A 12,923-nucleotide genomic window follows, 5' to 3' on the forward strand; every position below is an offset into this window, starting at 1 on the left:
TATCACTCCTGTTACCAGTCAGTGGTTGCCTTTGAAATGCAATTACCACCTGCTTCCTAAGCAAACTTCCCAACTTGTCATATTTTCTTACTATATTTAGCAGCACATTCCAGCAGGAAGTGAAGATAAATTGGTCATTCCGCACTTGTGTGCAGACACAAGATACAGCCTAGGAACTTGCACAAGGTAATTACAGTTTTACATCAGGCTCAAGAATAGTATGTAAGAGAGGAAGCTTGAGCTCTAGGCTGAGGCAGCACAAAAAAAAAAAGATTTATTGTGAAATTGCAGCAGAATCCTAATGACTGTAGCAACATGTGGGCATCAACATGTGACTTAGAACAGAATATTTCTTCTTTCAACAGAAGTTCAAGAAGTTGCCTATTTTTTCCAGGAAGTATATTTAGATAGCTTAACTGAGAAAAGATGGGTATTTATTTTTATCAGCACTTAGGGATTGAATGAACTTACAAAACGAGGCTTCCCTACTTATCCCAGAGCAACACACCAAAGAAAAGTTTCAGCCTGCACATCTTTAGGTTACTTAGATGGTAAACTTTGGTATTGTAATGAACAACCTGCAGAGCCTGTGGGAAAACCATTGGAATTTTGGAAGTAGCTGTAGTTTTATCTCCACAGAACCTAAGGAGGATAGCTCCTTGTTCATTAGTACCCATCACCTCAGCAGGATGTATAACAAATGTAAAGAAAATGTTAGAAGCTCAGCTGTGAAAATTTTGAATAAGTCTATATGGCTGTACTGATCAATAGGTCAAAGTATTTTCAGCAGTGAGGAGATTTTAGGAAATGTTCAAGTGTTTTCACTGTAAGAGTGAACTCAGATGTAATCCACATTTATACAGCAAAACACTTCCTCTGAGAAGTCTGGATCTGGGTGCAGTTTCTGTGGTTATCAGGATGGGACCGGGATTAAAGAAGTCTCTTTGTTTATCATTTGGTTAGGAGTGGCTGCTGAAACTGGAATGATCTGTTTTCCAAACATGCCATAGCTGCAAATCAAAAGGTCCAGCCCACCCCTTCTTGGCAATGTGATGCTTATCTTGGCTTCTGTTGCCATGGAGATTTCCTTTCCAGTTAAATGATAGGAATTCTCCATTCAGGGCAGACCAGTGGCTTGCAGTGCTCCTCTGAAGGGATGCAGAGCTCTGGCTGGGTCTCCCAGCACTGCAATAACATCTGCTGACAGACCTGAGAGGGGATATCTGTGCCAAGGACATCCCCTCTGTGGATATAAATAATGACATCCCCATGGGTGAGCCTCCTCAGGGTACCAAGGGTCAGCCCACAATCAGGGCAGCCATTCCAATATGCAAGTCTCATATTGCCTATGTTTTACAGAGCTGCTGAGCAGAGGCTTCCTTCCTGTGAGGAGGATCTGTGGTCAATAGTGTTTGCTAAGGTGGTGACCCAAATGGGCTGAAAAATCTCTGAGACTTGTACTGTGAGACTTGGTCAATACTCAGCAATTCTCATAGTGCCATTGTGTTTGTGTCCTTTTGCTTAAAGGATTCACTGAAGTTTACAATTCCCTGCATTGTCCATGCTCCTCACAGCATTACCTCTAAGCCTCTCTATAGACATTGATTTGTGCAGCTCTGGGTTTACTTGGGATTTTCCCAGACATTTAGCTGTCATCACAACAGAGAAAGATTTCAGGGTACTCTGCACCCATCTTTTCATGGTTCAGAAGAAAGCAGAGATGATCTTGATACAAGGAGGCTTAAAATGGCTTTGCCTGCAGCTACTCAGCACAAAGTTTAGCTGGCAAGGATGCATGCCATGATGCAGGAAGAAAGGATTTAGAGAAGTCAAATAGTGCCTTCTGGCTGAGCCAGAAGTGCCCCAGCATCTTCTCTGTCATGGATTATAGTTTTTGTCTAGTAAAGCAAAATAGAACAGGTTAAACTTGCTTTGTACCCAGGCAGTTTGTGGTTCAAGTGGAGGTGGTGTAAAAACTGATTTAAACATCAGCACCTGCAATGCTATAAAAGTTTGCACGGGTTCAAAAGCACTTGCATAACTTCCTGAAAGTAAAGGGGAGAAAAAATGTGGTTCAGGGTTTTTCTAACCCAGGTGCCCCTGCACCACAGGCTGCTCTGCAGTGGTTGCTGATGTGGACAGCTCAAGGGAGAGCCTGAAGGTTCCCTTTCCAGAACTTGGAGACTATGAATAAGTAAAAACAGCAGTAATTGCTGCTTGGATAACAGACTTATCATGGTAACAATGGGTTTGTTCCTTAGCTTCTGTTTTAATTTTTTCTCTTGATATGGATGATTGAAATGTTAATTAACAGTAATTATTTTTCAGTGACAACACTTCCACACCATAGATGGTGGTAGAGGGTTTTGCAGGAGTTTATACAATCTGCTTCTCACTTGTAGCTTGTTTTGCCTTTACCCATCACATTTTTGCCTGTTGTATGTGTAGGTGAGAGTAGCCCATAAGCTCTAGCTCTCTAACACATTCATTTTGGACTGAGAAAATGACCACCTCCCAGTACAATCAAATCAAATCTAAAAAAAACCCCACAGTAAGTAGGAAGCTGAGCTTCAAAAAGTGTTTCTATTGAGAACAGTATGCAAAAGTAGTCAAAATAAGCACAAACACATACACATGTACACAAGCACATACACATGCACGTATATGTATAAACCCCAAATTGGAAATTCACTGTGCCAAAAGAAGTGTCAGCAAATGTAGGTGGCAAGGAGAGAAATGGACCCAGAAATACATGGAAGAAAGTGTTTAAGGGATAAAAGAGGAACAGAGTCAGATCAATCTTTAGGTAAAACTGTAAGATAAAGGGAAAGGGAAATAAAAGGAAAAATTATTCAAATTTGAAAATGATCTGATGAGCAAATGGTAACCTAACCTTGTTTGCAGAAAAAATACATGAAGACATGCTGAACATTGTGAAGTATGAAATATTTTAACCTTGTAAATCTAGACTTGAAAATAAAATGAAGGGTAGGCTTCACTATGCTGCAAAACTGCTATAAGGATAAGGTCATGTGAATTGATAACCAATTATGGTGTGTTGATGTATTTTTGTGTTGTTCATGTCATTAGTAGAGACTCATGTGTGACTTCAGGTGCACATATGTGCATCCATTCAACAAAGGTTGAGATTCTTGACCAAATAAGGGCCTAATGAAAAATATTCTGACCATATTGAACATGTCAGGTGTCTGTGCTCCAGCCCACCAGACAACAGCCCTAGAGCTGCAGATCACCACTGAAGAGGGAGTCTGCAAAAGCCTCTATTTCTCTGCTTCCACTCAATCTCAAGCCCTTTTAAGGCCAATAAATACATCTAAAGTAAAACTCAGCCTTGGACTGACTTTCTTTAAAGAAGAGAATTTCTTCTAGAGTGTAGTTAGCTTTGAAAAGTGACTCTTGAAAGAGTAGCTTCTTGTTCAAAAAATTTTTCTCTCTCTGTTGTCACAAGTTATACCAACTTTCTTATAAAAACAATAGTTTTTACTCCAGTACTCCTGTTCAGAACACCCCTTCAGTCTGTGAAATGTCTTGCTTTTGGTGAAATAATTATATGTGTGGGCTAATCTCAGTGCTCAATATATGCTTTTATGAGTTTATTTCTCATGCCTTAAAATAACTCCACTTTCTGGTAAAAGATATAATGGGGACCTCATCAAGTTGTTACCCAGGGCAAGGCCTCAAGGAAGAAACCCAAAGTGAACTTTGGAATCCAGATGTGATTCCAAGTTTGGATTATGAAAATTTTTAGATTTTAACTTATAAAAGCTGTGCTGACTATGTCAGATAAGGGACCACTGCGAGGAATATGAAATCCCCTCTCTTTTCAGTCACTTTTCAAAGCTGAACCTATGCTTTACTGCTGTAATTTTCAAATCAAGTTAGCACTGTTCTCCCACTGAGAGAAAAAGAAAGAGGCCATCTCTGAATGTTTGTAGAGAGGTTGAAAACTTGACCATTGAGCCACACAAGTGACCTCCTCTCTTGAGTGAAACTGGGGAAGCCTAGAAACAGCACAGGCAATTCTGGATAAATTAAGACAAAGACTTTCAGAAAGGTTTACAAAAGGATAGTCATTCAGCCTCTTGGAAAAAAAAACCAATTGCACTTTACAGGAAAGGAAATTTAATAAGAGATATGTTCTCTAGTGTACAAGTGGGATCTTGTTTCACAGGGCCTATTCATCTGTGGGGGGATGCATTTCTCTCCCTGTGCAGTGAATAAAGGAAGAGACACATAATTGAAACTAATTCTACTTCTTTGTTTTTCTCACATTGATTTTCCTCTGTGACATGTTGCTGACAAGCTTTTGGATGACAGGGTTTTTTTCAGACATTATCCTTCTCCAGGCTGACAAATCTAGATGTTCAAGTTGCAGGATGCCTTGCTATTCTCAATAGAAACATTTTTAAAGCTCACCTCGTAAAATATTTTTGGCTTCCATTATGATATGTCTTCAGGGGAGTAATCACCTGCCTGAAACATAATTTTTAATATAAGTTTTCTTCATAATATGGTACAATGTTCCATTAGAATATTGGAAAGTCAGTTCTGCTAATGTGGTGCTCTGGTATGAGTGCTAGACTTGGCTGTGAGCCCCTGGCCTGAGTTTCAAAGGGTGTTTAACTCATTGGTGCCCAGTGCAGTTGCTAAGAGGCTTTCTGCTGACCAGGAAGCCCATCTGATTTAACAGAAGTGGGATGGACAGCCCCTCTGCTGCTTTATGGCCGCTGCCCAAATTGATGCTGCAAGAGAAAAGAGCACCAGTGTTCCCTGTCCTGGAATGCACTGAAGCAAAACTACATCAGGAATGAAGTTACTTTCAGTGGCTCTGCTCTAAGTGAAAAAATAGGAAAAATATTGTTGACAAGAAAACTATATGGAGAACCTTCAGACTGCTCTTGATAGATGTGTGTAGATTTCAAAATCACCACGACACCTGCATATTTTAGTCTCATTTTGAGAAGTATCCCCAGTTAGAGAAGCATTTAAGTTATAAGACCACACTAGGCTTTTTCCTAATTTGAGATCTTACAGACTCATTCTGTTTAAAATTTGCATAAAATGGTTTGGTTTACTCAGCTTATCGGTGGTTTGTGTCATTGTTTTGGTTTGGCTTTTGCCTTCCACAAGGAATGAAAAATATTTCTTTGGGTATTGCCCTGGAATGATTTATTCTGAATTTTATTTTGAGTCATCCAATGAATTAATCAAATTGTTCCATTAAGATATCAGTTTAAGAAAGGCTCACAAGACATGCAAATACATTCCTGTGTAAGTAGATAATTCTAGTTACAGAAGTTTTGAGAACAAATGCAAAAGTGGTTATTAAGAATCATGATAAATTTTAGGCTAAGTGTACAGACCATTTTAATCAGTGCCAGGAATGTCAGGAGCACAAGCTTAACATAATTTATCACTAACATTAACTAGGTTCCCAATTTGCAACAGCACTGTACCACAGTTACAACAGTTTAAATAATAGCTTTTCAGCATCACTCCATTCTGCTTGAGACTAAAAAGGAAATTATTTGCTGTACTATAATGCAAAATGCCTGAATGTTGTTTCAAAGCTGAACATAGTCTTAGCTTTGAGTCATGGAGAGCCAAATTCTATTCTCTTGTATCAGCACAATGAAGTCTAAACAAAGACAATGTGCAAAGTCACGAAATAAAAGATTTATCTATATATAGAGAGTATAAATAATAAATGTATATATATGTAGTGGGTTTATAACTTTTGTACATGTAATGCCATATGGCAGTACCCCATATGTATGTTTATACATAAATAATGTCATATTTGCACATATATAGGTGCATTTCTATTTGCATATTTGCTTTTAGTACAGAGACATCTTACATATCACATGTAAATAACTTTATGTGGCATGCAATATATATTCAGGTTAATGAAATCTATATATTAAATACAAAACACAACGTGTAATTAATAAATAAATCATGCATGTTTGCAACTGTGTTTGCTTTTACTTACATACATCTTTAATACATTCACTCTTAAAATGCCAATAACTCTGTTTATTTCAAAAAGTTCATTACTAACCTTCTCAGTTTTTCAGTTACTTTTTCAAGTTCCTCCTGAGCACGTCTCAATTCTATTTCAAGATACTGACGTGTAGAGTCAAACTCTGTTTCAAGCATTTCCAGCTTATGGGTAGTGTACGATAGGCGCTTTCGTAATTCCCCCTTCTGTTCTTGCAAAGTGCTAGAAAAACAAAGACCACAGCTGTAGAATTTAGCTGCTCTCAAAAAGCTTTTCATGATCCACTCTTTGACCATTTCCCTAGAGTATAGCTTGGCCTCCAGCCAGAAAAGTGTGGTTCATTTGTTTACTGCACTTTGAAAGTCTTCTGATTCAGACAGCTGACTATCTTCCATCTGTCCTTTCTGGTGCATTTGTTGCTACTATCTCATTAGCCAGAATGGAATATGTTGTGGAAGAATCTTCAATAAAATACAAAACACAGTTTATAGTTTAGTTTCACACAGGACCTTCCATTTAGGATTATCTTACCATACTATGACTAAAGCAGCAGGTCTCTATAGAGCAGCAACAATAAATTATGCAAAAATATTTCCTTGCCTAAAATCCAAATTAAAATTCTGTGGAGGAAGAAATTTTTGTCGTATTTGATTCCTTTTTTGAGACCTTATTGTTCAGCATTTCATCTGGAGAATGGTAATTAATAATATAACAATTTTAAGGTTGTAGATCTTTCCCATTTTCCCCCACTTATTTGGGAGCCAAGGCTTTCTAGACTCAGGTGTAATCCCGAATTTTTCACAGTTCTTTCAGCACTTATGCCCTGATTGTAAACTATCTTCAGCTACAGTCTTACACAAAACAAAGCAGGAGACTCAGGAGAGCCACTTGGCATATGCCTTCTTATCTGCACAATGGAGTTTTTTGTGTCTTTGTCTATTTAGTTTGCAAGCTCTTCAGTCTTCCAGCATGCTTGCCAGTTGAACAGCAGGATGGGATTCCTGCCAGAGCTGGGATCTCTGGAGATGACTGGAACTTGGTTCATACACTGCAACCTCATTGTGGAGCTGATCCCTTGGCTCCAAGAGGGACCTCTGAGGCACTGTGGAACTGGGGTCTGCCAGCACCCAGACACAAAGTGCTGCCACAGGATGCACTGTGAATTGCCTCGCTTTTTTTTTTTTTTTTTTTTTTTTAATCATATGGTAAAAATAGTTCTTCATAAATGAATGGCAAATCTCGATTCCCTTTGATGTCAAGTGAGTGCTGCCATCAGCTGCAGTGGAATAATGTTTTGGGTCTTTAATTAGACAAGAGAGTTGGGAACAACATGTCAGTCTTCAAGGAACACTTATCTGAGCTGTCTACAGCGTGACTGGCTGCTCCTCTACAAGCTGTGATAGGAGCTCAGTAAGTTGATGCAAAAGCCTCACAATTGCTGCCTGCTTGATCCATGCAGCTCTGAGCTAGGAAACAGCCCAATGTTTGCCAACACAGCGCTCTATTTCAGCTGCACATATTGCGTGGTCGCAGTTATACTTAGATTACCACTTGTGGTTAAATTCCCTTAAAATAATATACTCTAATTCAGACATTTAATGCAGCTCCACTTAATATAACCATTTAATTTTTGTATTTCACTTGGTGAATTAAACTCTGAAGTTACCTAGGGAGCTGAGAACCCATGGTGCTCATTTCTACATGTTCTCATTGATAATGTGGCCCCATCATACCACCTTTCACTTGCTCTGCTTCTGGCCTGCTCCTGCTACTCCTCTGCTCATCTTGGGAAACAAGAGTGGTCACTTTTCCTTCCTGTAGCCTGGAAACTCAGATTTTCTTCTGTAAAGTGGCAGCTACAGTGTCAAAAGTGCTTAGAGTGAAAAGATATATGATCTCAAGTCTTCTGTTGGTCTAAAAATCCAGCTGCTAGGATTTGTACAAGAAAACAGACTGCAGGTGCTCCAGCTATGATTTTGGATAAAAATGCCCAGGCTGAGGTTGCTGAAGAGTGCAGTTAATGCAAGTTAAGCCAGATCAGGGAAGGTTAGAGCATCCTGCTGCACTGGGAAGTTTTGAACGTAGGGAGTGCAACCTTTGTGAGGAAGAGGAGGTGTTGGAGTACAAATATAATGGTAATGCCAGGAATGTGTAAGTTAGTAATAGCTGGAGACTGCTTAGTAAAAGAGAAAAAAGGGGAAAGTTAATCACCTCAAATAACTTTGTTTTCTGCTTGCTCATGTAGGTACGTCTTGCTTTGGGTCTCAGTTGAGATAAGATTAAGCAGGATCAATGAAGTTGCTTCTGCACAGACCAGTGTGCCTAAACCTGTCTATGTGGGGAAATTTGGGGTTAAAAATCTGAGTTCTCTATAAAGCTTGATCCTGAAGTGGAAGGCAGTGCTGGTCTGGAATGCCAAAATGTGGTTTTAGATTCAGATCTGGACCGTTTGGTAGGTTTTTGCAGGCTGAAACTTATGCTAGAAGGATAAACTTCCAGCTCACTTTCTCCCTCACTTTGAAGTATTTGAATTCTTGAATTCTTAGCTTTCAGAATGAGATTATTCAATCCATTAAAATCAATGCTATTCTACTGAGGTTTACTGAAACACTCTATATACATGGGCTCTTCCACATGGTGTTTTGAGTGGTAAACCACAGGTGTAACTTTGCTCAAAAAAAGAAAAAGCTCCACTGATTAAAGCATAACTCAGGCAGCTTCAAAGATGAAAGCTATTCTCAATCAGCAAACCAAAATTCTGAAAAGATCTACTCATTTCCACCCATGCTGGAAAGATGGGGTGACATTTTTTAACTCTCCCAAACCTAGGAAAATCCCTCCTCACTGTGTATTTCGAATCATCTGATGCATGTTAAAACTGCTGGTTGTTTTTAAGAGGATATATAATTATTTTTAGATAGGAATTAGTTCCTGATTTATGATGGGATTATTTAAGATACAATAGTAGATGAATAACAGTGAGCCCTTATTAAAATACAAGTTATTAGATGGAAATGCAAGAATTTTAGAAGGAAAGAAATTCTGACACGAATATGCTGAGTGGCAAAAAACTTACAGTGACTTTTATGGAAGAAGAAAAAAGAGAGAAAATACCCCAGTTGAGAAAGTGTTAAACCATCTGCTTTAATATCCATCTTGAGTCAAGCAAGTTCTGGAAAGAGAGCTAACTTTAAGCAATGGCACAATGAAACTTACACTCGTGAATGGCACAACAGGGAAATTTTCCCAAATCTTAGAGTGTAACCATTGAATGGGTACTAATAGCTGTAACACTGAGAGCAGATTTCCCAAGATTCCCAAGATGGCTTTGATTTCTGCATGATTTGATACATTACCAGTTTGAGGTAAGCCCTGTTGTTTTCTCTTGATTTTGGTTCTATATGAACAAGTGTCTAAGAAGCAAAGGCAAAGCAATGAGTGAAACAACAGAAAGAATTAGAGGATGAAATGTATCAAGTCCTGCATCTCTAATAACAGGATGAGAGTTTCAATTTTTGTTTTGTACTAATCTAAGGTACTTAATGAGATTTTTCTTTGTTTTGCTGGGTTTTTTTTTTCATATATCATGAAACAGATTTTCTTTCTTTGGAAACCTTCCCCTTACCATTATCTTCCAGTGTTATCACATAATGACATGCTTGGATTCTCATTCCTTATGCTGTGTTGTGTTTTTTGTTCTGGAAATCTGAGTTTTTCATAGGAGGGCTTAATTTTGTTCTGTACCATTGTAAATTTGATAGTGGTAGTTTAATCAGAGTTGAAAAGAGGGAAAAGATAAAAAGTCAAAACATGGAGTCACAAAGTCAATAATTTAGCATTTTCCCTTTTCTTCAATCCAACCAACCAACTCCATAAAATAGCTGCATTTTGTTTCTGCTTTTGTCATACCAGTTAATTAGAAAAGTTCATTGCACAATTTTTTAATGCTACTAAATCACTATATTTTGATTAATAATTTATGTCCATGGGGATGGTTGATCCCCATGGTTCTTTAGTTTTACATATATGTAAAACTAAGAAAATAATTAAATGGAAAAAAGTACAGCCAGGAGAAAGGACAGGACTTATTTGCAAACAAAAAGTATTCTGGTAGTGCTATGTCTTAGAAAACACAAATCCTGTATTCCATGGTCTTCCTGAAACTCTGACAGCTTTAAGGAGTATTGAACTACAGGGCAGGCTCAAAGGTCCTGTAGATTATTTCACCTTTAGCATAAGGGGTTGCCTATTTCTTTTAATGATCTTTAATATTCTGCTCCTATGACAATCAGTGGTCTGCAAGTCATTACCCACTTTGCTTCATTAAAATATTTCTTTAATAACAAGGACAGTAAATACAATATTAACTGTTTAGACTGGTGAAAAAAAAACCCTCAAGGGAAGCTATTTTCAAGGTTAATAAAAACAGGTCTTTAAACTTTCCGAAGTGTTGTTTTCACTGATTAGCTCTGTTTATATTCATAAAAAGTATAAAATAGATGAAACATATATTTGCACAGAAATTTATGCTCACAAACATTATCTCAGCCTGCAGCTGCTGGTCAGGGTTAATCTGTAGTGCTGGCTGGAGAAGCTCCAGGTGAACACATTCCCACTGGATTTCAGACAATCTGAGATGCCACATGATAAGGGCCTGTTCTGAGGAAGGTGTGCTGGCAAACAATCTTCTGCCAGGTCCTCTGCCTGGCAGATGGGCTGATGACAAAGGAGTGCTGGCATGCAAAGCTGGGGCTGCTCAGCTGCCTGGAGGCCAGATGATTTCTGGAGCCTTCTCCCTTCAGTGGCCCACAAAGAGGGTGCTCCCTGAACCTTTACTCCCTAAGAGTGATGTCTGTGGGTCTGCCCCACTAGTGGAGCATTGCAGCAACCCCACATCTCCACCTCACGGGCCAAACTGCTTCAGCAGCCCTGTCCATGTCTCCCTGCCTCTCCAGGGCTCTGGCTTTAGATGGTTCTGCAATGTTGTTTAAAACCAGAGCAAACCCTTTTTTCTGAACTGGAGAAATTGTCTCTGAATGGACTGATTATATTCCTTCACACTGCACCTGAAGTGAGTGAAAAAGAAAATGGATTCATGGTTTTGGGAGGGAAATTAACAGTGAAAAGAACATGAAACAAAGGCAAGATAGATGCCCATGCCATATATACTGAAAAACACCCATGTCAAATATTCTGATTTCTGGCTGGTGAAACAGTCATTTTGATGCAGCTGTGAAATCCTAAGTACAAGCATTTTGTGGGTAAAAAGCCTGTCTTGGAAGAAAGAATGTGTAAGGACGAACTAACCCGGACTGGGTTTTGGATCTCTGAGTTTTGAACATGGCTTTGACAAAGGCTACACCACTCAAGAGAGTCAAGGCAAGACTGAGCTTGCCTACTGCTGGTCAACACTGGCTCCTGTTCTTAGTCAAGAGCAGGCACCACCAGGATGAAATTAATCTGACCTATTTTAGAAGCCTACTTTTAGATGAGCTGATGCAAATCTGGAAGTCTCCGTTTCCGTTCCTTACAAACGGAATGGAGTCAAGCGTCTCAGACGCAGACAATCACATCTCATCAGATAACTCCCCCTCTTCCTGACTCAGTTCTGTGTGTATGACATGAGGCAACAGTATTTCCTTTCTTGTTTGCTTAGATGGCGTGGGGGCCCACAAAAATGAACCACTAAATGCTTCTAAATTGTTTATCAGATCTGCTTCATGTCTGTGATGTGTCACATTCTAAAAAAAAAGCACACTTCATAGGATCAGGAGTTTGGAAGAACTGGGGAAAATTTAAATAATGTACTCTGAACAGAATTTCAAAAATATTGTTCAAAAATATTATTCAAAAATACTGGGTTGCTACTCAATGGAGTTGGGCTGCATTGACAGCTTGATTTTGAAACTTCCCAGGAATTTTGGCTCGAGGAGCTCTTGATGACCCATGTCTGGCGGTCTGGATTACCCAGGATTTTTCACTCCAGCTCATCTTTGCTGGACATGACTCTGGAATGGGTCTGCATGTGGCCCAAAGTAGACATGCAGCAAGAAAGGCACCCAAACCCCAGCTTAGGAGGAATAGCTTTGAGATGACAGTTGTGACATTGAATCTGACCCCTCAACAACGTTTTTTCAAATTGTAGTTGTTGGGAAATGAAGTCAAAGCATTTTACAAGTGTTTTCTAGATTAATGAAAGGTTTTTAATGAAGCAGTAATTGAATTTCTATGTTAATCAAGTTTTGATTATGTGTTACATGCTCAGGGTCACTGTTTCAAAAGGTTAATGCCAAAACTATCTTTCTTGTCTGCAGTTTTGGTGTCTAAACTTGCTCTTGCCTTGTCTGATTAGGAGGGGGATGGGATCAAATTACAAAGTCAAGATCCAGAGTCTGAGAATCCAGCTACAGACTTGAAATTATAAATTTTATTGGGGAAAAAGATTAAATGCTGCAGACTCAGAGTCAAACTAGAAAATCCCAATTTTCTTGCCCTCTTTATTCAGAAGTTTTATTTGTACTTAAAGAAATTTGTTCATGCAAATGTGTATCCAAGTTCTGCAATAGGCATTTTCCTGTAAATTCAGGCTCACATAGACATTGTTCAGCTTGCCTATTTATTTAAAAATAATTACCAAGGTCTATCAGGATTTTTTCATTACAGCACATCCACCAAATTTCTCCATTACTTTTGAAGAAATTACTTATATTTGAAACTTTAGAGTATGAACAGTTTGCCTGTCAAATTGCAGGCAGATCTCTCTTTCCTGTAGATATATATACAAACATTTGAAAGATTTTGAGGGAGTTTTTTTGCAAGTATTAAATAATTTGAATTTTCTTTGCAGTACATGCTTTCAAAATAAACAACCTGAACTGGGTTTGGACTATGAGAAGGA

The 12,923-nt window shown here is 38.7% G+C and overlaps 1 protein-coding gene across 1 annotated transcript in view; it reads right to left on the bottom strand.

Annotated features, from left to right (window-relative positions):
* Positions 1-12,923, bottom strand: part of BEGAIN (brain enriched guanylate kinase associated) — a 151,515-nt gene that overhangs the window by 56,691 nt on the left and 81,901 nt on the right. The window contains exons 4-5 of the mRNA XM_059474539.1: positions 6,086-6,247; positions 4,438-4,494 (exon numbers count right to left, since the gene is read on the bottom strand). Coding sequence (XP_059330522.1) covers positions 4,438-4,494; positions 6,086-6,247 — 219 coding nt within the window. The remainder of the gene's footprint in view (positions 1-4,437; positions 4,495-6,085; positions 6,248-12,923) is intronic.

Source organism: Ammospiza nelsoni, chromosome 6 (assembly GCF_027579445.1).
Source record: "Ammospiza nelsoni isolate bAmmNel1 chromosome 6, bAmmNel1.pri, whole genome shotgun sequence".
In the NCBI taxonomy this organism is placed as follows: Eukaryota; Metazoa; Chordata; class Aves; order Passeriformes; family Passerellidae; genus Ammospiza; species Ammospiza nelsoni.